Genomic DNA, 24282 nt, shown 5'->3' with positions numbered 1-24282 from the left:
GGGATGGGCAGCTCTCCCCCAGGAGTCCATGCCCCATCCGACGATACCCGCGCCCTGCCCCGGCCGCCACCTCTCGGGGCGCCCGAGCAGGAGGGATGGCCGCCAGGTGAGGCGGCCCCGGCCCCGCCTCGGAAGCCCGGGGGAGGAGACTGTGGGCCCGGGCTGGGGGGCGGGGCTGCCGAGGGTCGGACCCTGTCAGGGGAGGGGGCGGACAGGGGGCGTGGTCCGGGCAGGCGGGGAGGTAGAAGCTCGGAGGGCACTTAGGGCTCCGCCTCGGCTTTATTAGGAGCGCCAGGAGGCGATCGAGCGAGCCCCCGGCCCTGCCAGCCCAGCCGCGCCCAGCGAAGCCTGCCCCGGCGGTCAGAGCGGCCCCCGGCCCCAGCCCAGCCGCGCCCAGCGAAGCCTGCCCCGGCGGTCAGAGCGGCCCTCGGCCCCAGCCCAGCCCGGGCACCGCGGCGGCGGCTCGATCGATCCAGCCCGAGCCCGTCCCGAGTCCGAGCCCGAGCCCGGTCCCGAGCCCGGTCCAGCCCGAGCCCGGCGGCGGCACCGGCATCATGCCCGGCGTGGCGGCGGCGCTGCTGGGGCTGTGCGCCCTGGCGCTCTGTGGGCAGCCGGCTCTCTCGGTGAGTGTGCGTGCCCCGGGACACGTGGGGCCCCCCCACCCCGCCCCCCCATTCACTTCTTCTAAGCGGCCGCACGTGCGCGCCCCCCCTCCGCCGGCCCTAATTCAAACCAGACCCCGGCCTGCAGCGCGCCTCCTCCGGAGCAGATCGGATTCCTGCCCCCCTCCGCCCTCCCGGCCCGTTCCCAGGCGTCCCGGCCCTCGGCTTCCTGCAGCAGGAAGTTTTCCAGGAGGCGGTCCGCGGGCTCCCTTCTGGCCTCTCGGACCCCCCTCCCTCCGGTGGGGCTGGGGGCGCTGGCCCTGGAGGGAGAGAGCTGACGTGGGGGGCTGTCCCGTGGAGTGGAAGGGGCGGCTCTTGGCCCGGGGCCGCAGCTTCCCCTGGTGACCCCCTCCCATGCATTGAAGCGCCCCCCACCCCCAGGGAGAGCCGAGGAGGGGGCGGGGGTGAGCCCCACTGCGGTCCGGGGGTCGTTTCTGCCGCCAGCCCCTGCCCATCTCCAGCGCGCCCCTCTCCCTGCCGTCTCCCTGACTGTTCCCCAAAAACTGCAAACTTGGCCGGGTCGCCCCTTCAGCGTTCTGAGCTCTCGGGTGGACGGTTCCCCTGGCTTTGTTCATCTAAGACAAAATGCAGAATAAACTCCCCTCCCCGCCCCCACCCAGCCGACCTGGGCCAGAATGGGGCCCCTTTGGAATCCCCTCAGCGGGACCTGCAAACATGGCTGCCAGGTGGACCCACTGGGCATAGAGCACATCAGGAACTTTCCCTCCATGCCACCCAAAGCTGGAGTCAAGCCTCCCCAGAGGTCCAGCATGAAAACTAGAGCCCAGTCAGACCCCTCCTCTTACCGATGGGAGAAACTGAGACCCAGTGAGTTTCCAAAGGGGGCCTTAGAGGGGAAACTGAGGCCTAGAGAGGTCCCACAGGAAGTAGCCTCACTGAAAAGAGAAGCCAGTAGGCAACAGGTTTTCCAGCAGTCTCCAGCTTTCTCTGTAGGCTAGGTGCCTAGGGTGACGGCACTCTCCAAATGAAGGGCCCCTAACTACTTCTCCCCACCTCAGTTAGCCTAGTAAGCAGGGATGGGGACCCCTTGGGAGAGTCCTCCTCCTTGGGCCCAGCCTTTGCTAGATGCCGCCTCCCCTTGCAGATGGCAGAGGAGACATGCTGGCACCTTGGGGGCAGGTGTATGTGTGTGTCATGGAGTTGGGGAACGAGGAGGGGGCTTGTCAGTGAACAGCCTGGTCAAGAGGCCTCCCCCCACCTACAGGCCACTGTTCTTGGTGACCTTTGCCAGGTCCCATCCTCCAGGGTTTGGTGCCCTTCCAGCCCTGCATACTCCTCGAGGAGTCAGCTGTAGTGGAGCCTTAGCCTGATCTCGGAGCAAGAGTAAGACTTTCATGGTCTTGGCCAACAGGGAGAAAGTGTGTCTGGGTTCCCTTCCAGCCCTTGGAGCTTGGCTGGGAGCCAGTTGTCTAAACTGGCCCCGGCTGCTGGCTACAGTGGCTTGCCCTGCCCTGCCCTGCCCTGCCCATGTCTAGTGATGGATGCCTCATTTGAACCTCTTCCCACCTGGCCTCAGGGCCACGGGTTACCCTAGCTGGCACCTGGGGTCCTATCTTGGATGTGCGACAGGTATAGAACCTGGGCTTCAGGTTGACCTATTTCATGCCAAGCGTGGTGTGATGGGTTAGCTTTGAGACCCCCTGGGCCTCTCTGTGGCAAATGGCTCTCCCAGCTGGAGGTGGCTGACCTCTCTGAAAATGTGTGCACATGTATGTGTGTGGTGTCGGAGGGAGGTCCATGAGCATCACAGGGGAATGTGACCGTGGACAAGTGTCTGAGGATGGACTTGGATGCCAAGGCCAGTCTTCTGTCTTCCATGTCATCCTGCCTCTCAGCAATATGGAAAAAGGATTGGTTAGAAGCCAGAGGACCCAGGTTCCAATCTTGACTGCCCCCTGGCCTGAAATAGGAGGTAGTTCTTTATCTGGAAAATGCTGGGTTCAGGCATGACGGCCTCTCTAGTCCTCGTGTTGGTACCTTGTTTGGGGAGGGAAGAAGGAAGGAAGGGATGACCTGGGTGTTGTGGCCCCTCTACTGCTTAGGGTTAAAGAGTAGTCGTTCAGTTGTGTCCGACTCTTTGTGACCCCATTTGGGGTTTTCTTGGCAAAGACCCTGGAGTGGTTTACCATTTCCTTCTCCAGATCATTGTACAGATGAAGAAACTGAGGCAAACAGGGTGAAGCGACTAACCCAGGGTCACACGGTGTCTGAAGGAGAATTTGAATTTGGGACTTTCGGACTCCAACAGTTTGGGCAGCCCAGGGTCATTTCTGTTACCATGGTCAGCGTTTGTCTCTCTCTGTTTAAAGGATGGTCCTTCCTGGCCCCAACGGACTGAGTGGACGGGAGGGGGGGCATACCCAGCCCCCTGCTCTGATACCGGTGGAGCCCCAGATGACTTGGCTGCTCTGCCCTCCCTTCCCTTCCCAATGTGTTGGGAACACAGCCCAGCTTGTTTGGTCCCTACAGCAAGGACTAGGGGCCACTGAACCAGCCCCAAGAGAATCAGACAGGTCTGTCTGGGGACAGGTTGGAGGGTTGACTGTCCGCTTTCTGGTCTGGCCTTCCATTCTCCTGGCTGAGTTCTTGGTCTAGAGTAACTTTTTCCTTTTCCTTTTTTTTTAAAGACGACTCCCTTAATGATGGGGACTGGTAGAGACATTTCCCTGCGTGGTAGGAGAGGCTCCTGGGGAAGGAGGGGAGGGAGCTGGCTCCCTGGCCTGCTGCTGCTTTCCAGAGATGATGTCACTCTTGGCTCGGGCTTCTGGTTTCACTGGGAAGCCACACTAGGCTGGCCATTCTCTGGTCGTTACCTGTGGCTGGGGGTGGGGGTGCCACTGTGACTCAGACTGAGAGCATGAAGAGCCCGTCCGGTCCCACCTCTGCCTTTTACAGATGAGGCAACTGAGGCAGCCCAGAGAGGCAGTGACTTGCTGAGAGTCACACGGCTAGTTGGTGAGTGACTGGCAGACTGGGAAGCCAAGTCTTCTGGCTGCCCAGGAGTTCGACTGCTATGGAGAATGGCACATGCCCTACGAGTTTTAGCCCCAGAATGTTGGGCCTTGGCTATGCTTTTCCCTGAATGGGTTGCCAGCACATGGAGCTCTGCATACAGTAGGTGCTTGTTTCATCGAGGCTCAGACCAGCAATGTTTGCTGGGTTATAGCTCTGCTATGGGCTTAGGAAACTACATCAAGTTTGTTAGAAATATACGTAAAATAAGGATCAAGAGGCTTGAAGTGAGCTATCCTTTATGGTCCGCCATTTCTTTCCCTCTACCAGATTTGTGTTTTAGACACGGGTTTGTCTGAGACAAGGGCCAGCCTTACCCCTTGTGGGTCGGAGGGTGACCTCAGCCCCCTCTGCTGTGAGGAGGCCAGCGGGACTGGCTTTTGAACCACTTCAGCGATTGAAAGGGCAAGGCTTAGTTTCTCCCAAGGGTAATGATTTCCTGCTTCCTGTCTTGACTTGTCATGGTCCATCTCGGGGATCTTGGGGGAAACTCTATAAACAGAGGCAGAGAACCTGGATCTCGTGTGGGCCAGTCTGCTTGAACCCTGCTCGCAGAAGTTGGAGTTGGGGCTGGAATGGGGGTAGGGGGGCAGTGCAGGCAACTAGATGGATAGAGCTGGGATTGAGGAAGCCCCTGCCACCCCACAGAGGGTGCTGGGTACTAGAGTCCTAGGTTATGCCAAGCGAGCACTCATGGCTGGTCAAGGGGCCATGCGCCGGTCAGTTCAGCCCGGGTTCCTCAGCCAGGCTGGAGTAGGGGGCCAACACAGGTGCCTGGTTGGATGGAGCTGGAATTGAGGAAAGCTGTTTTGCCCCACAAAGGGATGTAGCCCTTTCCCCTCCTGCCACAAACCTGGTGTGAGGGGAGAGTGGAAAGTGCAAAGGGCCTTGGTGCCCAGGGTTGCCCAGCTGGTAAAGCAGGGGGCTGGGGTCCGGATCTAGGCCTCTTGCCTCTGACATCATTGTTGTCTCCAGGATAATGATGAAGGTAATTATGTTTACCAAGCACTTGACCACCATTCTCCCTATTTTACAGGTGAAAAACTGAGGCTCATTTTGGGGAAGGGACTTTGGAGGCATTGTGCTGTGGTCAGAGGGGTTTGACTTTGGAATTAGAAGGCGTGGGTTCAGATCCTCCCACATACTTGACAAATGGTCACCCGGACTTGGCTTGAGGCCTGCCAGGGAGAGGGAAGCCCATGGACAAGTTATCTCACTAGGCCTCAGTTTCCTCCCCTGTAAAATGAGAGTGTTTCTTTGAGGTTCTTCTCTGATCCTACGATTGGCCTGGGGTCACTCCGTGAGAATCTGAGGTAGAATATGAACCCAGGTCTCCATGATTATAGGTTCCTCTTACTGCCTCTGGAGGAGGCTTCTGGAATCTTGAGTACATCGAATGTGCCAGACATTGGGCAGGGGGGGGTTGGCAGGAGAAGGCACAGCCCGTTCCCCAGGAATTCACTTCACTCCCAGCCAACATGGAAGGTAGTGGGGCCTGACCCTTGGAGGGAGGGTGGGCTGTCATGACTGGGACAGTCAGATTGGACCCTGCAGGATAGGGAGGGGTCAGAGAGAGGCAGAATCCCCCTGAGGGCAAGCCCATCCCCCAACCTGGGGGACCAGTCTAAAGCAGGGCTTGTGATGAATGGAGTGAAAGAAGGAACAGGTGTGTGTGTAGAGAGAGGGGCGGGAATGGGGAGGGAGCCAGGGACCCACTGGATGACACAGGTTTCTTGGATTTAGTGTGGATCTGGGTTCGAATGCAGGTGGAATCACAGTTCCTTCTCTGTCTCTGGGCTTCAGGTGACACGGAGGGCCCCCTTGTCCTGCCCCCCCCAGATGACGCCCTGGTTGGGGGTGCTCTGGAGGCCCCCCCCCCCCCAGCCATGGCCAGCTTAGGGGTTACAGAGCAATTTGGCCGTCTCTTAGCTGCTGGGGACTGCTGTTGATGTCTATCCAGCTGTGGCACATCTGTCTCTCCTTTCTGTTCCCATCCCTTTCCTCCCTCAGGCCTCTCTGTTAGGGCCTCAGTGGCTGCCTGACTCTAGGTGTTTAGCCCTTCTTCCTTCCTGGGGGTGACTCACCCAGGTATGGGCCCCAGGGAAGGCAGTGGGCTGTGTTTGCCTGGGGAAATTTGGGAGAGATACCCAGAGTTAAATCCCTGGCCCCTAATGAGAGTAGAGAGTAGGGGGCTGATCGAGTGGTACAATGAGGGGCAAGTGGAGATCAGGGCAAATCCCTTCTGCTCCCTGACTCTCAGTTTCCCCATCTGCCCAGCAAAGGTTGGATCCATTGGTCCCCAAGGGCCTTTCTGGCCCCACCATCCCATGGCTCTTTGTCCTGTGTCCTTTGCTGGGATGTTTGACCTGAGTTTCCTGCAGAACTCAGTCTAGTCTGTGAGGGAAATGGAGACCCTTCTTCAGGAAACTTTCAGTCTGAAGGGGCTGAGGGTGAGGATGGTGCTCCCTGACTTGGAACTGAGAGAAGGGGGCACCCCTGGCATGGTGCACTGAATGAGCAAACACAAGGAGATGAGGTATGGTATGGCAGGACAAGGTCAATGGCCGAAGTCCACTTGGACCAGAATGTGGAGATCATGAGCGAGATCTGGTCTCCACCAGCCCCAAGCCACCAGGATCCAGCCCTTGACTCCATGACCTTGGGAAAGTCCCTTGCCTTTTCTGGGGCTTCCTTCTGTCCCATCCTCCCTACCCTCCAGGGCCAGTGAGGGGCCTGGGCTTTGGGGTCTCCATGTCTCATCCAACTGACAGTCTGGGATTTTGCCTGCCTCCTCCCACCCCAGGAGTTCAATAAGTATTTGTTGATTGAGTAACTGTTCAGTTTGTCGATTGGGCTCCGCTGTCTGTCCCCTGATTGTCAGGTGGCCGACCCTCAGACCCTCAGCTGTAGGAGGACAAAGGTGGACTAGGCCTGGGTTTGAGGCGTGTAAGGAGAAGAGATAGGAAAATATATCGATTTGGGGGCATTAGCCCCGGAATCAAAGCACTGGCCTCTTCCAGGCTGGCTGAGATTTCCCAGAGGCAGCCCTGGGGGCTCTGCTCCTAGCCAGCTGCCCTGGGCCTGGCTCTCATGGCTTGAGGGCTGGAGCTGACCCTGGATCCTGGGATTTTGAACCCTCCCGTTTTACAGGGGCCGAGAGCAGGGAGAACACCTGCCCAGGTCCCACAGCAAATCAGCCACAGAGCCAGAGCATCCTCCTCCCCCCCAGGCAGGTGGCATCTGGCTGCACTGATGCCTTCCTGGGCCTGGCTGACACTGCCCACCCCCCACTCCACGTCTCTGAACCCAGCAGTCCTTGGTGAGGGCATCTGGGTTTAAGCCCCTGGGACCATGGGGGAGGAGCTAGGGGTGCTGGCTTATATCATCTGCTCTTAGTGGGCCCACAAGCCTCCTCCCCATACCCCTCCTCCCCTCACTTCTCTCCCTTTCCTGGGCTCTGACTCTGTTACTCCTTGGAGCCATGGCCCTGGAGACATTGGAGTCACCTCTGTCCTGGGGAGTTTCCCTTCTGCCCCGGAGGCAGGTCTCTCTCAGGCTCAGAGATGGGCCAGTCAGGATGAGCAGGCTGGCCCCTCCTCTCTGTGACCCCTCTGGGGTTTCCAGGTGCTGTGCCAGGCTAGGCAGGGCCCATTTTACTGGGGGAGGGGGAGACCAAGGCTCAGGGCCTTCCTGCAGCCTGCTTTAGGTCCCAGGCTGGTAGTGGAGAAGCCCCTGAACAAGGCTCTGGGTTTGAATGCTGTCTCTGCTCAAAGCAGTCCCACCGTAAATGAGGGGCATGGACTGTATAATGTGGTAAATGTCTGAGAAAAGAGAGGGCAGCGGATGTCGCTGGCCTGTGTCTATGGCTGGCTGTGGGGCTTTCACAAGGGAGGATCCCAGGGTGCTGTCACCTCTGGGTGCCGGGGAGAGAGCCCAGGCCTGGGTTTGGATCCAGCTCTACCCATGACCTCCTGTGGGACCTGGAGGAAGACCTTTCCCCTACCTGGGCCTCACTGGCTGCTCCAGCTCCCACACTTTGGGCTGGGCCTCGTTTGTCCTGTAGAGTTGAGTGTGTGCTGGACACGGGCAGGGGGTGATGAGAGGGTGGGTATCCACACCACGGCCTGGGAGCCACAGAAAGGGCCCCGGTCGCTTCTCTGGGGGGAGTCCTGAGTGGAGGTGGGGGTGAGTCAGCTCAGCTTCCCTCTGAGGCAGTTTTGGGGGCTATCACCCTGAAGTTCATTGTAGGGATAGAAGTCCCTCTGTAGCTGTGGCCCTGGTGATTAGGGAAGGGCCCCTCCCAGGACACTGGCAGGACCTTTTCCCACCCTCGCTTTGGGCCAGTCTGGCAGCCAACGGCTCTCCAGCCCTATCCTCCACGGAAGCGTGGCTTGGGGAGGGGGGTCGGTGGGGACAGCTGTGCCCCTCAGGTACCCACTGGGCCCAGGCAGTTGAGAAGTGTCCAGAGCTAAGGCTGAGCCAAGGTCCTGCCTGGCCCCAGGGAGGGGATGCCCTTAGGGTAGGGAGCATCCTAGGAGTGTTGGCCGCTGGGCTGGCCTGGCCTGGAGTTCAAACCCTGGTGGTCTGGGTCACCTGTGTGACCTCCAGCAAGGCACTACCCTGTCTGGGCCTCAGTCTCCCCCTCTGTAAACTGGAGTCATTGGACTGAGAGACTGATGTTCTGATTTTCTGCTGTGCTGAAGAAACCCCCAGACCTGTGGAGGCCACATTGACCCCCTTGGGAGGATGGGCAGGATTTCCAAAGGGGAAGCCAGGGGGCCCAGCACAAGCAAATGGGGTGTATGTACACATGTGGCTCTGCACATGTGTGCATGCACATGCGTGCTACATACATGTGTGTGCATGTGTGCATCATTGATGCTTTAGGGGACAGCCAAGTGTCCAGTGGGTCTGGCCCCCAGAGGCCAGGCCAGGAGCCGGCCTGCCAGAGGCTGGGTCTGGTGATGGAGTCCTAGACTGGACCTTGTGGAAGGCAGGGGCTGTTTGTGATTCCAGAGTCTGGAGCTGGAATTCCTCTTGGTGAGCCATCTCTTCTACACCCAGAAGGAAACTGAGACCCACAGGGAAGGGGGTCTTGCCCCCAGTACCCGCCCACGTGTGGGGAGCAACATTGCCGGCTTTGGTTCCAGGGCCTCTGTGGCAAGGGGGCTGCAGCTGGGTTTTTGGCCTGTCTTCATGGGGCACTGCGTGGAATGGGTGCCCACCAACACAGACACTGGTGCCAGCTCTTCTCTCTGGCCTTTGTCTGGTCTGAAAAGTGGCAGGTGTATCCTCGATGGAGCTGCCCCTAAGTCCTGCTGGGGCTCTGGCTCTGGATGCTGTTGGTCCAGCTGAGGGTGAAGGCTCCTCTGTTTGCTGGGCCTGCCTCTTCCCAGGGCCAGCTGCTGGTTGTTCGCTTTTGCCCTGCTTTCTGCCTAGCTGGGTGGGAGGGCAGAGGCAAAGTCCAGCAGCCATGGTGGGGAGGCAGGCAGGCTGGCTGGGATGGTGTGCCCAGGGGGTACTGGGCACTGGGCCACCTCAGAGCCATTCAAATGCCAGTGTCTAAGGGCGGGGGCCGTGAGTCTGCCCTTCTTTGTGCCCCTGGGGCACTTAAGACACATCCAGAGCACAGTGGGAGATTGATCACACTTGGTGACTGACTCTCTGTTGGCATGACTGATTGATGGGTGGGGGGCTCAAACCTTGCTTGGTGTCAGGGCTGGGAGAGACTTCGAGACACAGAGCTGACCTTCAGGGGTCAGCTAGTGCAACTTGCTCATTTTAGACCTACATCATGCTAGCTCTTTATGGGGAAACTGAGGCCCCATCCAGGCTTTTGTCTACCCGACATTCCCAGAATTAGGTCCAAGCTGCCCCAGCTGGGAGCCCACCTCCAGGAACCCCAGGCTGAGTCAGAAGGACTTCATAGCCCGACTGGAGTCTCCCCCTACCCCCAACGACTGGCACCTTTTTATAGATGGGGAAAGTAAGGCAGACCTGCCCTTTAGAGGGGCTGAAAGGGACATCAGAGACCAGTGCTAAAAATGCCAGGTCTTAAGAGCTGCAATCTTTTCAGTGAAGGATGTTGCACATTGCTGAAACATTCATCCTTGAGATAAGTGAGATGACCTGTGCCTGGTCTCCTGTGCCCTGCATATACCCCCAGCTCAGACATCCTGCCTTCTTCATAGGCTGTGCTCTACTGCTCTCTGACTGGGGCTGGGAACCTGCCCTAGGCCCTTTCCTGCCACCCCAGGATAGTGCAGACTCGCAGCCTAGAGAGAGGACCTGACTTTGGGCTGCCAAGACCACTTAGTGGCTGAGTGGGCGCAGCACAGGAGAGCTGGGTTCAAGTCCTGCCTCTAGCGGACATCACCTTGCATGAGTGGCTTTACCTCTGAACCTTGGCTGCTTCATCTGTACAATAAGGCCCTTGAACGAGAGGGAAATGAGAGCAGATCCTTTATGAAAGCCGTCCCAGCCTGGCCAGAGGAAGGAGCCTGGGGCCCTCTCTGCCTCAAGTCTCTTGGCCTGCAAACACTATTGATGATGCATTGGGGGGAGCCATGGATGGGCTCCAAGGCCTGGCTCCTCACTCAGGCCCTTCCCCTCCATGGCCTCGGTTTCCCCATCTGTAAAATAAGGGGGAAGGGGATCTCTAAGCTCCTTTGCAGCCAGGGGCTCCAGTGAGCTCCAGGAAGGCAGCTTGGAGGCAGGGCCAGTTCAGGAGCCTGGGATCCTTCTGAGAAGAGGCCAGCACTGCATCCTCGGGGTTTGGAGGAAGGCTGGAAATCCCAGTTCAGATTGGCAGAGCATCTCCTCCAGCAACTTTGTGAGGGAGATGAGGGATCAGAGACTCCCATTTTATAGGTGAGGACACTGAGGCTTATGGAGGTCTATGGAGCCCTAGTGAGTGTCCACACCTTCTGGGCAGCTGCCAATGTCCTGTGGGGTCGTCTTGTGGCAGTTCAGCTGGGGCGGGGACAGAAGGGGCTTTCAGGAAGCCTGGAGGGTGAGTTGGCTCCTTCCAGGGTTTCCTGAGCTGGAGGATGGTGTCCCTGCCCTGATGTGCAGGAGCCTTTCTTTGCAACAAAGGAGAAAGCCAGTTAACCCAAACCAATGGACATGTCCTGAAGTGTGTGCAGCATTACACACCCACAGTCCTCCGCCTGTCCTAAGCAGGAAGGGAAGTCAGACTTTAATTTTTTGTAGAATGGAAAACATTTGGCACTGAATGTTCTCAGGGGTTAGGGGTGTCACTGGGGCAGGACCTAGGCAGTTTGGAAAAGTCTGTCGTGGATGGATTGTACCGAGGGCAGCTGGGTGGTGCCACAGTGGATAGAGGAGTATCTGTCTTCCTGAGTTCAAATCTGGCCCCAGATACTTACTAGCTAGATGACCTTGGGCAAGTTACTTTACTCTGTTTGCATTAGTTTCCTCTTCTGTAAAATGGAGAAGGAAATAGCAAACTGCTCCAGAATCTCTGCCAAGAAAACCCCCAATGGGTCACTAAGAGTCAGCTCCGCAACCAAAGCAGCCTCCTGCGTCTTGGGGCATTGCTCACCCCTCAGGAGACAAGAGGAACTGTGGGAGGGCTGAGAGGTCAGGCCGCCTCCCTATTTTACAGAAGAGGAAGTTCCTGGTGCTTCAGGAGGAGGGCCTGGCACTGATGGTGCAGGTGGCAGGGAGAAGAAGCAGGACTGGCCGACTCGCAGGCCGCCCAACTCCTGGACTGGGCTCCCAGCCAGGCTGTAGGCACTGGGGGAGGCTTGGTCACTGAGTGGCGCTGCCCGGGAGGCAGGGGAAGGGGCAGGGCAGGGATGCCTCACTTTCCCCTGCCCCAAGGATGGCTAGTTGGGCTGGGGTGGAGGAGAGGAGTCTGGGCAGGGCTAGTGTGCCCACCCACGCCCAGGTGAAAGGCAAGCTGAGGAACTGGTCTTCCCCCGCCCGCCCGTTATCCCAGAGCCCGGCTCCCCCATGCCTGCTTCAGGGACATGTCCTGGCATGTGCCGCCTCCACCCAAGGCTGGGTCCTCTCCCTAGGCCTGGGGCCCTCCCTGTGCTGCTGGGTGGGGGGAGTTTGGTGGAAGCCCCTGCCAGGGAGAGCTCTGGCAGGTCATTAGCACCTCAGTATGAATCACCCTCTCTAACTTTTGTCTCCCCCTCCTCTCTGTCCTCCTGATAATTGCCAGCCAGGGCAGGATGGGGAGGTGGGTGGGAGAGCAGACCTGGGCATAACAGTGAGCCCTCAGGAACCAGGTTCTGCACGGCATCCTCCTACTGATCTCTGAGGGGCATGAAGAGCTGTGTGGGGTCAGACCCCACCCACCCCAGCCCCATTGAGGCCCAGGACTGGGGGGTGGGGAGAAGCTCCCCTGGACTCTTTCCTTGAGAAGGTCTCTGTTCTGGTCCTCACTTTTCCCATCTGTGGAATAGGGGTTCTATGGCCTCCGAGGGTCCCTCTGGATCTCCCCCAAAGTTAAGGCTCATGATTATCCCTGTGGGGTGTGTGTGTGTGCATATGTGTGTATGCATGTATGTCTGTATGTCTGTGTGTATGTGTGTGTGTGTCTGTGTGCATATGTATGTCTGTGTGTGTATGTGTATCTGTCTGTGGGTATGTCTGTGTGCATATGTATGTGTATACATGTGTGTGTCTGTGTGTGTGTGTGAGAGAGAGAAAGGATTTTTGCCCCTATTTATGGTGGAGGAAACTGAGGCATTTTACCTGTGCTTCTGCAGCTAGTGCCTTGGAAAGTTGAGAGGGCAGCCCCCCACCCCCAGCCTCTCAGGAAGAAAGCTCTGTGAAGCTAGAACAATAGTTTCCTATCCCCCAGCCCCATCCTTGTTCCTCACTCAGGACCCTAGAAGATGCTCCCTCCCAGCCAGCTGGGAAAATGGGCTGTCAGCTTGGTGACATTGGCTTGTTGGCAAGGGGCGTGTGCCCAAGTGTGATTTTGGTTAGAGCCAGAGTGGAACCAGGTCTCTCCCTGCCTTCCCTGCATGCCCCCTTGTGCCAGCCTTGCCCACAGCACCTGAGCTCTGCCCTCCCCCTTATGCAAAAGGGGTAAGTCCATACGGCCCTGGGCAGATGAGCATCCTGTTCCAGAGTGCCCCAACTCTTACTCCTTTCAGAAAGGCCCCTCCTGGGATGACTCAGGGCTCACTCCTCTGCTCCCCTGCTCCTCACCACTGGGTCCCCCCCACCCCTTACCTTGCCCTGCCCTTCCCTGCTGCAGCCGCACCCAGCCTGGGCACGCTACAGCTTGTCTTGGATTCTCTATGGCAGGAAAGGAAGCTGATAAAGGATTGAGTCTGCCAGGATGGAAGATGGTGATGTCTGCTAGCCACTGGCAGGCGGGTACAGGGGTGGATGGCTGGGCTCCTGCCTCTCCTCAACAAAGTTTTGGGGCACAGGCCTTGAATTCTCTGAGAGTTTCTCCCTTGGTCCCTGGCAACCCTGTGAGAGGGCAGGGTGTTGACCAACAGGGAAGGGCGGCTGCTCTGTGGCTTGGACCCGGCCCGAGGGTACAGATTTCTGGATCACTGACCCCAATGGGCCTCCAGAGCTGGCCTGGGCAGTGCCCAATGAGATGGCAGATGGCAGGGCTGTTCTCTGGTCTATGCCCCTTCCAAAGTAGACCCCATCCTGACAGTGGGACATGCAGGAGGAGAAGTCTGGAGGCCTCAGCCCTGGTCCTGGCTGTGTGACCTCAGGCAAACTCCATTCCCTTCCTGGGCCTTGATTTCCTCATCTTCAAACCCAAGGGAGAGGGCCCCCCCAGCTCTGTCCCAGCTCTGCCCGCTCTGCATTTTGCTCCTGGGTTGTCAGCTCCACCCAGACTCACTGAGGCTGTCTTTCCCTGGAGTGTCTGCTTCTCTCCTCACTAGTTTTAGGGTTGATTTGCAAGTAGGGTAGGTTCTAGAGGGGAACACCCGGCTTGGCCCCCAGGCGGCCCCCAGAACAGCTGCAGAAAGCTGCTCAGGCCCATGAAGGAGCAGCGGGGGGAGGGGCTGGCAGCCAGCTGTTTGAGGACACTTGGTTCTCCAATGGTGAGTGTTGCAATGGTGTCCTTCGGGCTGGGCCTCAAAGGGCCACTTACTTAGTGGGCATTCCTGCTCCAGGCAGGGCAGGGCAGCCACGTTTCTCTGATAGGGAGACATGTGCTCAGCAGTCCTCATGTGCACTTGAGCCGAGCCAGGACCGAGTTCTTCCTGAAGGATGGTTACTGAAAATGAGTAGGAACAGGCTGCCTAAGTGTGAAGAAAGTCTGCCGCATGTGAGGACTTAGAGCAGAGACACTCAGGGAGGCCCTCGAATTCAGCCCCCATTTTAGAGGGGAAACTGAGGCCCTGAGAGGCTTGCCCAAGTTCCCAAGGATCTGAGACCTAAAGCCAAAGGTGCTTAGTAAAGGTCTGGGTACATCTTAGGTGCATAATAAAAGCTTGTTGCCTCACAGGCCAGTTTGGATCAGGAGAATTCCAGGCTTGAACAGACTGAATTATCGCTGGGACTGTGGAGTACTTTCAGGAAACGTGCAGCTCTGTCCTGATTCCAGATCCCCGTTGCTGATGGGGGCTCTTAGCTCCGGTCATCCATTCCATGACAGAGAACTCAGGGAGAGGGAAACTGCCTGGAGCGGCCATGGAGCCAGGGATTTCTTACAAACGTTCGCTGTTGGCCTCTGGGCTGGCTAATTCGGTTTCTTCTTCATTCTCGAAGAAGACCATGACATCAGGAGGATGGCGTGACTTGCACTTGACTTTGATTTCAGTGAGGGACGGCTGTGCAAGGTCACCAGCCTCACCTCCTCCTTGACTGGCTAATTAAGTCCATTTTAAAGGGCAAAGTTTTGTAAGAAGCTTCTGGCCAGGCCAGCAGCCTCTTGGGTGCCTGAGGCTCAGGGCAGGGTCTACAGGGCCTCTGCCTATATTCCCATGATGCTTCAAGGCCCTTCATCTCTCCTCTTCTCCCTCTTGAATCCTCCTTTGTGACCAAGAAAAAGTGAAGCAAAAATCTGCCAGCCGAGTGACCAGGGACCCCACGTATGCAGCACTGTGCCCCTGTCCTACCCCACTTGCCTGGGGAGAGGAGGGAAGGCGCTACATTTCTGTCCTCAGTGTGGACTGCCCAGCTTTTGAGTTTGCTCTGGGTCAGGCCTGAGACTCTGGTGAATCTGGCCCTTCTTTCCCATAGTGAGGAGTGGACCTTGGACTACTTCCTTCCCTCAGTTAGAAAAAGCCCTCTCCAGCCAGGCAAAACCGAGAAGCACAGGCTAACATCTCTGGCCAGAGGCTGAAACCTGACTCCCCGGGATGGCATGCACTTTTGAGAGGGAGGCTCAGGGGCCATTGAATCAGCCCAGTTTGAACCCATAGCCTCTGACCGCAGATCAAGGGCCCTCCCCTGGCTGAATGTTCAGAATGTTTTCCTTTTGAGCCTCTTTCCAAAGATTCAGGGAAGGGGAAATGAAAAGGCTGGTGAAGGAGGCTCCCTTGGCTTTAGGTCCGAGGGTGGCAGGCAGGGCACACACATTTACTTCCCTGGGATTGAGGGGAAGGAGAAGGATCAGAGAGCTCCTGACGCCTCAGGGTCTACATGTGTGCCCTTTGTGCACACTGGGCATTCATGGGTGCCCTCTGTGCCCCAGGACTGGCCCTTCCCACTCTCTGGGTACCACCTGGAATCCTCCCTGAGCAGGAAGTGAGTGTGCCTGCATGGACAGAGGTGGTCCTGCTTCAGGGACTGGACTCTTGGCTTTGCCCCCTGGGTGATTGTGACCAGTGTCTTCCTTCCCTTCAGGCTTGGCTTTTTCACCTGTATAGTGGGAGGCCTGGGTCACAGCTTCCCAAGCAGAGCTGCTTCCTGTCCAGTCTTCTGTGCTTTGCAGGCTCCAGGTCTTGGCAGAGATGCCTGGGCTGGGGGCCGAGATGCCTTGGGGGAAGCTGGCTGACTTTGGGCAAGCCCATTGCCCTCTCTGGGCCTCTGCTTCCTTCTTTGTAAACTGAAGCTCATGGACAAGGGCTGGGCTCTGGGCATTCTTGTTGTGTGGACGACTTGACAGTTAGTCCAAGGAGGTGAAACCAGCCATCCCTGCTTGCTCCTGGGAGCCCAGACATCTTTGTTGTTATACCATTAGCACCTCCAGTGTGCTCAGTGGGGACTGGGGATACTACCCCTCAACCTAGCCTGGGCCCTGTTGCCAGCCCAGTAGAGAACGGGTCATTTGCAACATGTGCCCAGAAAAATCCATCAAGGTCGAGCATGATGGGGGCAAAGGGAAGGCCAGACACAGTGTTCAAGGAACTTTTGGGTGGATGAGTGGGTGGGCAGCAAGAAAGGTTGCTCTCTTTGGGCCTGGAAGAAAGGTCAGCATTTCAGCAGCCAGTGACATGGCTGATCAAAGGGGCTTCCTCCTCTGTTGAGGGCTCTGAGCAGGGACTCCAGGAGAGCTGTGTGCCCACTCAGCCCCCAGAAGAGTTAACGTGCCCACAGAGCCCCCAGGAGAGCTACAATGTTGTGCCCCCTCATCCCCCAGGAGAGCTGTGTGTGCCCCCTTGTCCCCCAGGAGAGCTATGTGTGCCTGCTCAGCTCCCAGCCTCCAGGCAGAAGGGTTTGACGTAGCTGCTTCTCCAATGTGGGTCAATTCCCTGGCTTAGAGAGGGTTATGAAAGACTCTTGCCTAACCTGTTTCCTCTCCACAGGCAACTCATTCACCCCAGCCTTGCCGCCCCCCCTCTCCCCAGGGTCCTGACTCACCAGATACATTTCTCAGATGACTTCCACCCACAAGTGCCGGGGCTCCCATTACACCACCCAGCCCGGCCTCCCTGTTCAGTTAGGCTCCCACTCCTGGCTCCTTCCAGGGCCCCCCTCCTTCAGGAAACCCTGACTGAGGGGAGCCCCTTTGGCTGCAGTGGCAGCTCCTCTGGGGCAGGGATATTAGGCCACTGATCCCACCTACCTCATTTTACAGAGAAGGAAACTGAGGATGAGAATGGTCAAGGGACTTGTCCAAGGTCACACAGCTAGCATATTATCTGAGGCAGGATTTGAACCCAGGCCTCCCTGACTCCAACCTCTGTTCCCTCTCTCCAGCTTTTCTGACTCCTTCCATGGCATTGCCAACAACATGGCTTCATTGAGCATATGTGAAGGGTTGACTTCCAGGGAGCAGATCTTGGGTGGGCTCAGGAAACGGCTTTCTAGAAGCCTACTCCTCTTGTGTGGATCACTGCGGAGGGATTGAGGGTGGCCCCCGTGCTCTTGACCCGTCTTTTGAGCCATGGTGGGCAGGTGGGGGGCCTTTGCCACCCAGACCGCAGCCTCCTCCTTGGCCTCTTGCTCCCTCCTGGCCTCTCTCCTTTGCAGTCAGCCCCTCACTGCCAGAGTCTCCCAGAGGCATCCTCATGATCACCTCGGTCCCTCACTCAGAAACAGTCACTGACTCCCCATTACTCATCAGGTAAATCTTAGACTCCCGACCCTGGCATTCAGGGCTTCTTTCTGTCACCAGCCTACCCTAGCTCCTGGTACCCTCCTTCCCATACTGTCCATTTACGCCAAGTTCAATGACTTCCTGTTGTCACCATCTGCACTTTGTTCTCTGGCTCTGGCTCCCCTCCTTCCTGTGACCGGCCTCTGCTCCCTGCCCTCAACCCACATTTATTAGGCACCTCTCCTGGGCCAGAACTGGGGGAGCTGAAACTTGCCCTGTCCTCTGGGGCCGGCATGTCCAGGATGCTCCGAGAAGCTGAGGGGTCAGCCCTGCCAGGACCAGCCGAAGGCTGCCTTGGAGAGGCAGGAGGCGGCTTGGTCTGTGTCTAACCAACCCTAGCATAGTCAGCGGCCTGGGGTCTAATCCCACCTCGGCTGTGTGATCCTGGACTGGTCACTGACTCTGTCTGAGAGGAGGCTGATCAGCATGGGCACAGCCTCCCAGCAGGGCAGCCAGCAAGAGATGTGCCATGGTCAGTGGACTCCATATGGGAGGTGGGGGCCTTGGTGCTAGCCTGGGCTGGCTTCCTCCATTCACTGGAAAGGCAGTCTGTGGCCCAGCCTGGGAACTTTGGCTTCCACACCTGCCAGGTGACGCTGCTGGGGACCAGCCTCCACCTCTCCTTGCCTGTGGGAGATGCCCAGCAGGAGCCGGGTGCCTGTCCAACACCCTGTACTGGGGAACAGAACACCAAAGAGGAACTTGGCCTCTGCTCCTGGGGAGCTCTCCCTGATCTACTTAGGGCCAGCCCATCTGATCTGGGCTCCCAACTACAAGTCCCAACCTTAGCCTTGGCCTACAGCTCCCAGCCTGGGCTGCCAAGGGCCCCTGGGCAGGAGGAAGTCTGGTGATGGCCAGGCCCATGCCAAGTCAGCCCCCACACTGACCCTCCCAGAATGAGAACCTCAGAGCTAAAGAAGGCCGTCCCAGAAGGGGTCTCCTCCAGCCTCCCTGAGGGGTCTGGGCCACAGTGAAAAGGCCACTTAATTGGCTTCTGATGGCCCTGACTTCCACCTCACCTTGGCAAGGTGGCTCCTTTGGATTCTCAGCTTCCTGAGGGAGAATGAGAGGGTTTGACTGGACGGTTCCAGATCCCCTTCAGACCTGTCTCTGGCCTTGTCCTCTTCCAAACAGAGGAGAAGGGACTTGCCTAGGGTCTCTTGGCTTGAAGGGCAGAGCTGGGATTTAGCAGCATCACTTTGGCATGGCTCCCACGTTGACTGTTCTTGGTCCTTGGCCTTCTGGGGGAGCCTTGGCAGGGAACCCCTGGCTTGGAGCTCATAGGCTTTCTTTCCTCATAGGCAAGTTACTGAAAGTGGCCACGTGGCCCAGAGCCCTCTCTTCTGGGCTTGTGGGGTGTCCATGGGAGGGGACCTGCTGGTCCCCAGGCCACCCTCTTATGGGCCAGCAGAGGAAGCTGAGGCATGCTCAGAGGGACTGACAGGGGCTCCACATTGGGGAGGAGGCCCCTGCTCTTGGAACAGCTTTTCTCATCCCTTTGGGAGTGGATTTTATGGGTCACATCCATCCATTCTGTGAAAAAAGCCTGTAGCGTGGTGCTCAAGGTCCTAGCCAGGGCCTGGATCCAAGGAAGCTGGGCTTGAGGGAAAGCCAGCTCCGCCTTTCTGGGGCCTAGTGTCTGGTCCTCAGCCCTCACCCTTGCCTCCAGCCTCCTCTCCTCCGGTGCTGCCTGGAAAGAAGGGGCTTTGGCCCCTGGCCTGCTTAACCACCCCACTGATATCTCGTTCTCTGAAATCTTTTTACAGCAGATCGTGGGGACAAACACCCCTCCAGAGGATCTCGATGGGTCTGGTGATGATGATGATGCCTTCTCTGGCTCTGGGGCGGGTGAGTTTCTTGTTGCCCCAGGAGCTGGGTGGTGTGCTGTCTCTTCTCCCCCTCACCTCTCCAAAGTGGGGTCTCAGGTTTCTCCCCCTCAATCACAGGCATTTGAGGCTCACTTGAATGAGCTTCTCATTCAAGGTCCAGAAAAGGGAAGGGTCTAGGAGCTCAGGGCCTCTGAGCTCTGTAGACCTTTCTGTGTGCTCAGCCCCATGAGAGGCCCAGCAGAGAAGACTCCAGGGTGAGCCCATCTCCTCTCCCTCCTGGTGAGGCCAGGGAGGCTGGGGTCAGCTGGAGACCATCCCAGGAGTGTCTGTGAGTGGGGAGGTGGCCTGTCCTGTCCTCCAGAACCTTACTCCAAGGAGGTGACTGGACCGAGGATACACAATCAGCCCCTGAAGGCAGCATGCCTGTCCTGTCCTGTCCTGGGAGGGTCCTTTGAAGGCCGGTGAGGTCAGAGTTAGGAGGGAGCTGGAACCTAGAACCCAGAATACCAGCCAGGACCAGGACAGCAGACTTTGGCTGAGGAGGGTCCACTCATGCTCATTTGTCTCCAACAACTGGCTGGGCTGCCTTTGGGAGGTAGTGAGCTCCCTGTTGTTGGAGGTCTGCATCCAAAGACACAAATCCTGGCCTCGGGCTGCTTGTGGTCTATCAGCGATGATAATGTCAGTAATCATCCCCATGATTATTCCGAACCACACCTGTTCGGAGAGCATGGGGAGACTCACAAAGTGTTTTCCTTGCCACCACTGGGGAGCAGATAGTTTGTACAGATGAGGAAACTGAGTCTCTGGAGAGGGAGATGACGCGGCCAGAGTTGCACAGCTGGGAAGTGCCTGGACGCAGATTGGAACCTGCTTTCCAGGGTGGGCTTCACTAAAGCTTTTGGAAAGTCATTTACCCTGATGTATTTGAAGGCCGTTTTCTATAGGGTCTTGCAGCTTACTCCCCTTCCCCCCTTTTATTAGGGCAGGCATTTTATCCCCCTTGAAGTGGGAGGAGAAGCCAAGTGTCTTTGCCCCTGGGTTGTCTTTTGTGAGCCAGCCTGGCCAGGCACCTGCTGCCTCCTCCGGCTCACTTACTGAGGGCTGTAGTGCGCTGTCCCACCCACTTCCTGTGCGTCCTGGGCCGCTGAATTGTCATTGTTCTGCAGGGGCCTTGCCCAGTACGTCAGCGCTGGACCTGGCCCTCATACCGAGGAAGACTTCTGTGTTCACCACGACCTCGCCTGCTGCTCCTGCTGAGCCCACACATGCCAACCTAGGGGAAACATCGTCTGCTGGACAGGAAGCCATTGGAGAGGCATCTGTGCTCCTGATTGACCACGGGACTGAGGCAGATCCTGCTCCCAATCATGAGCCCACCCACTCATCTCCTGCAGTGACACAACCTCCCACCACCCACCGTCCTTTGACGGTGGGAGCCACTGTGGGCTCAGATCCTGGTGTGGTGCACCCAAAGGTGTCTGCACCTGAGCCCCCGAGCTCTGGAGATGAAGGCCCGTTGGCCAGTGGTGCTCCAGAGAGTAGCCAGCCAGACAAAGACTCAAGTCAGCATCTAGGAGAGGAGAGTTCAGGAAGCGGGGTGAGTATTGTTGTGGCCATGGGCAAGCGGGCACAGGGGTGGTACAGGTCTGGGCTGTGTGTATGTGCAAGACTGAAGCAGAGGGTCAGTATGGAAGCTTGGAAGGGCCCTCAGGCTACTTCCCTGTACTGAGTGAGAAACTGAGAACTTGGCCAGGGCAGAGACTGCCCAGGGTCTCCCACCCACGGGGCCCCCACCTCAAGCACCACTCTTGACTCCTTGCTCTTAGAAAAGGAGGCCAGAGTGGTGAGGTATCTGCACCCACTCATAGCGTCTCCCATAGTCTGCTGGCCCCCCTCTTATGCCATTGCTGAACTACCCTAGTGCCCCCCTCCTTAACAGGTGAGAGTTAGGCGAGTGCTGGGAGAAGTGTCTGAATGACCAGACTTGGTCCCAGAGGGAATGGCTGACCCAGAAGGCCCTCGCTGGAGGTCTCTGTGTGGAGGCTGGAACTGCTAAAGGCTCACATGTGAGCCGAGGCTAGACTCCTGACCTTGGAGGGCCCTTCAAGTGTGGAGGAAGCTCTTCTGTGGGAACCTCTGGGGAGAGGCTGTGGGTGGCCAAGCCTAGAGAATGAGGCAGCTGACCGGAGGAGGCAGAGCCTCAGATTTGGGTGGGACAGGGCAGGAAGGACCAGTAGCAATGTGTGATGAGGTGAAGGGCTCTCAGGAGGGATGCACAGCCTGAACAAAAGCTTGGTGGTGGGAAAAGTGGATCAGGGACAAGAATAAGTCTGACAAGGTTCTTGGCTCCTCCCTTCAACCAGGGGAGCAGAGAGTGCTGATGATGGGGAAGGGGGAGCCCAGGGGAGTGGCATCTTGCAGAATGGGAGTGGGGTGGGCAGTCAGGGCAGAGAGCCCCCGTCAGAGTCCTGGTATAGGCTACGTGAGAGCTGACCTCTGCTTGGTGTCTCTTTCCCCAGAGCGATGACTTCACCTTTGCTTCATCTGAAGAGAAACCTGTCACTTCTCTGGAGACAAACATTCTTAACAAGAAGGTGGAACCCGGGGCCACAGGAGCCTCCCAGGGCATCCTGGACCGGAAGGAGGTTTTAGGAGGTGACTTTGTCTTTCATTAAGTGTCTACTGTGTGTGGGTGAGGCTCGGAGTCGGGGTCCTGGGCATAGCCTAGGGGAGGCCCAGGAACAAGGGAGAGCCCTGAATGGAGCCAAGGGAGCCGATTGGAGGCATCTGCTGTTTAGGCAGGGCTTGAGTTCCCCACCTCCGAGTCTTTGTTCCTGCTGTTTCTCCTGCCTGGGAGTCCTTCCCGTCCCCCCTCCAAAGCAAATGAAAGCTCTCAACACTGTTGTTTTCCAAATCTTGCTCTTGTTTGGGATAAGCAGCGGTGGACACTTGTTGGGGTCTGACCGTGGAGGGAGGGCGAGGGACTTCCTGGGACCTGCTGCAGGCCAGTTCACATTGATGTTGGGCACAGGGAAGTCCTAAGCCCCAGTGCCAACCATGGCAAGGTGCTAGCTTGCTCCTGACATCCACCATGCAGCTGGAAGTGGGGTGAGGGGCGCAGACAGGTTGGGAGCTGGGTGAGGAGAGACATCAGCGCATTTTACAGATTGGGAGTGGTGGGGATCGAGGTTCAGCGATGGGCTCAGCCAGGCCCCACAGGCAGAGACATTGCCTCAGTTTCTGAGCTGTGCAGCCGAGAGCTTGTCTTCCCATGGGGAGGGGGAGCCAGCGTGAGCTTGCTCCAGCCAGGGCTGGGTCTGCTGGCTAGTTCTAGTTTTCTATTTTGTTCTTTCTTAAAGGGCTGACTCTGTGTGTGTGTGTGTGTGTGCGCATGTGTGATGTATGTACATGTATGTGTGCATACACGTGTGTGTCCTCTTCTGCTCCCCCAGGGATCATCGCCGGCAGCCTCGTGGGCCTCCTTTTTGCAGTCTTCCTGGTTGGATTTATGCTTTACCGGATGAAAAAGAAAGATGAGGGCAGCTATTCCTTGGAGGAGCCAAAGCAGGCGGATGGTGCCTACCAGAAACCTCACCGGCAGGAAGAGTTCTACGCCTGATGGCCCAGCCATCTCCTGGAGAGTGGCGGGTGTCTCTCCCTCCCCCAGCTGCCTTGCCCCCTTGCACACAGACCCTCAACCATCTCTTCCACTTAGGACTTGGAGCCTGGAGTCTCCCCCACACCTGGCTCTGTCTCTAGCTTTGGCTCTGGTCTGGTCCACTCTGGCCCCAAGCTCATCAGAGGCTGGAGCACAGACTCGACAGCTTCAGGCTGGGTCTCTATTTGCCAACTTGGGGTGGGGTGCAGGGCAGGAGGGAAGACTTAGATGTGATCTTTCAAAAAGAGTGAGACTTTACTCCCTGGTTCTTCCAACCTTGGCCTTGCCAGTTGACACCCCTCCCCTCCCTCTGGCCCCTTCTCCTCTCTCTGTTCTCTTCCCCTTATCTGGCCTCCGCTCACTTCCTAAGCTTCTGTCCCCTCCCTCTAGACCCCTCTCTCTCTGTCCCCCTTCCCCCATCCAGCCCTGCTCCCTTCCTCCGCACCCTCCCTGTTGCTCAGCCCTCCTCCCCTCCTTCTGACCACCTCCCTTCCTCAACCCTCTTCCCCTCCCTCCGGCCCCTTCTTGTCTCTCAGCCCCCCTCCCCTCCCTCCAGCCCCCCTCAGCACACCCCTCTCTCAGAGGGGCCTCATCTGGCTAAGGCTGTAGCCAGTGGCCAGTGGTGTTTCTCCTGCTGGTTGGCACCAGCAGGTGCCCCTGTGAATGCCCGGGCTCCAGGGGTCCCCCAGCAGCCCCTGCCAGCTGGGAGGAGGGAAGAGTTTTGGATAACTCTGCCTTCCCATTGTGTGGGGGGCAGGTCTCCCCCAGAACCCCAGTGATTCTTTGCACATTCCTCTGTGGTCCCCACGTGTAAGTAACTGGGCTTTGTTACTTTGGACATAAGTTAACTTCACCCCCACCCATCCCGTCTGAAGTCCACAGAGCCCCAGGACCCAGGGGTCCGGGGAATAAGGCACGCATTTAGTTTTCCCCCAAATTTGAAGCCAAAACATAGTTTCTGTTTGTGCTGTTTAACAACAGGGTATGAGTGATCTGGTACGTGTTCCCAGGGAGTGCCAATAGCTATGCCTGGGTCCAAGCTCTGCCGCCTCCACCCACTCCGACCTGCGGTACTAAGACAAGGGCACTTGGCCTGTCCCTGGGCTCAGGAACCGGGGCTGACCCATCCCGGGGCCTCCAGCCTCCCTCATTGGAGGCCACACAGGTGGGACGCTTTTTTGGAAGTGGCCCAGCCGGAGGCGGGGATCTCCCTTTCCGAGTGCTGGTCTTTGGCTTTCGGCAAAGCTGTGCTCAATCCAGTGGGTTTTTTCATGTACAGTAGATTTTCAAAATGTAATAAACTTTTAATATAAAGTAGTGAGCTCCTGCCTCTGACTCTCTCTGCACCAACTGGGAACGGTGGCTGAGCTTTGGGGTCCGGGAGGCCCAGCTGGCCTCACTTTGCTCCCAGCTTCCCATGCTACATTGGGGAGGGGCAGAGGGATGACATGGATCCACGGGAGGTTTCCTAAGGCCTGGTATTGACAGGCTCCTTTCTCCAGCTGCTGGAGACCACAGAGCCAAGTCCCTTATTTTACACAGGAAATGAGGTCTGAAACCTCTTGTCCAGGGTCCCAGGTGCAGCAGGCATCAGAAGTG

At 57.7% G+C, this 24282-nt stretch overlaps 1 protein-coding gene across 2 annotated transcripts; it reads left to right on the top strand.

Moving 5' to 3' along the window:
• The first annotated feature begins 421 nt into the window (after positions 1–421).
• SDC1 (syndecan 1) lies at positions 422–24000 on the top strand. 2 transcript variants are annotated; one of them, XM_072647011.1, is made up of 5 exons: positions 422–623; positions 18963–19041; positions 20192–20622; positions 21545–21680; positions 22478–24000. In XM_072647011.1, the coding sequence occupies exons 1-5, from the start codon at positions 555–557 to the stop codon at positions 22642–22644; spliced, it is 882 nt and encodes a 293-aa protein (XP_072503112.1). In that variant the 5' UTR covers positions 422–554; the 3' UTR covers positions 22645–24000. The 2 variants fall into 2 exon arrangements, with proteins under 2 accessions (XP_072503112.1, XP_072503040.1); XM_072646939.1 differs by having other exon boundaries at positions 18960–19041.
• The last annotated feature ends 282 nt before the right edge of the window (positions 24001–24282 follow it).

Source organism: Notamacropus eugenii, chromosome 1 (genome assembly GCF_028372415.1).
Source record: "Notamacropus eugenii isolate mMacEug1 chromosome 1, mMacEug1.pri_v2, whole genome shotgun sequence".
In the NCBI taxonomy this organism is placed as follows: Eukaryota; Metazoa; Chordata; class Mammalia; order Diprotodontia; family Macropodidae; genus Notamacropus; species Notamacropus eugenii.
The sequence above is the reverse complement of the archived record's forward strand: the minus strand, read 5'-3'. Positions and strand labels throughout refer to the sequence as shown.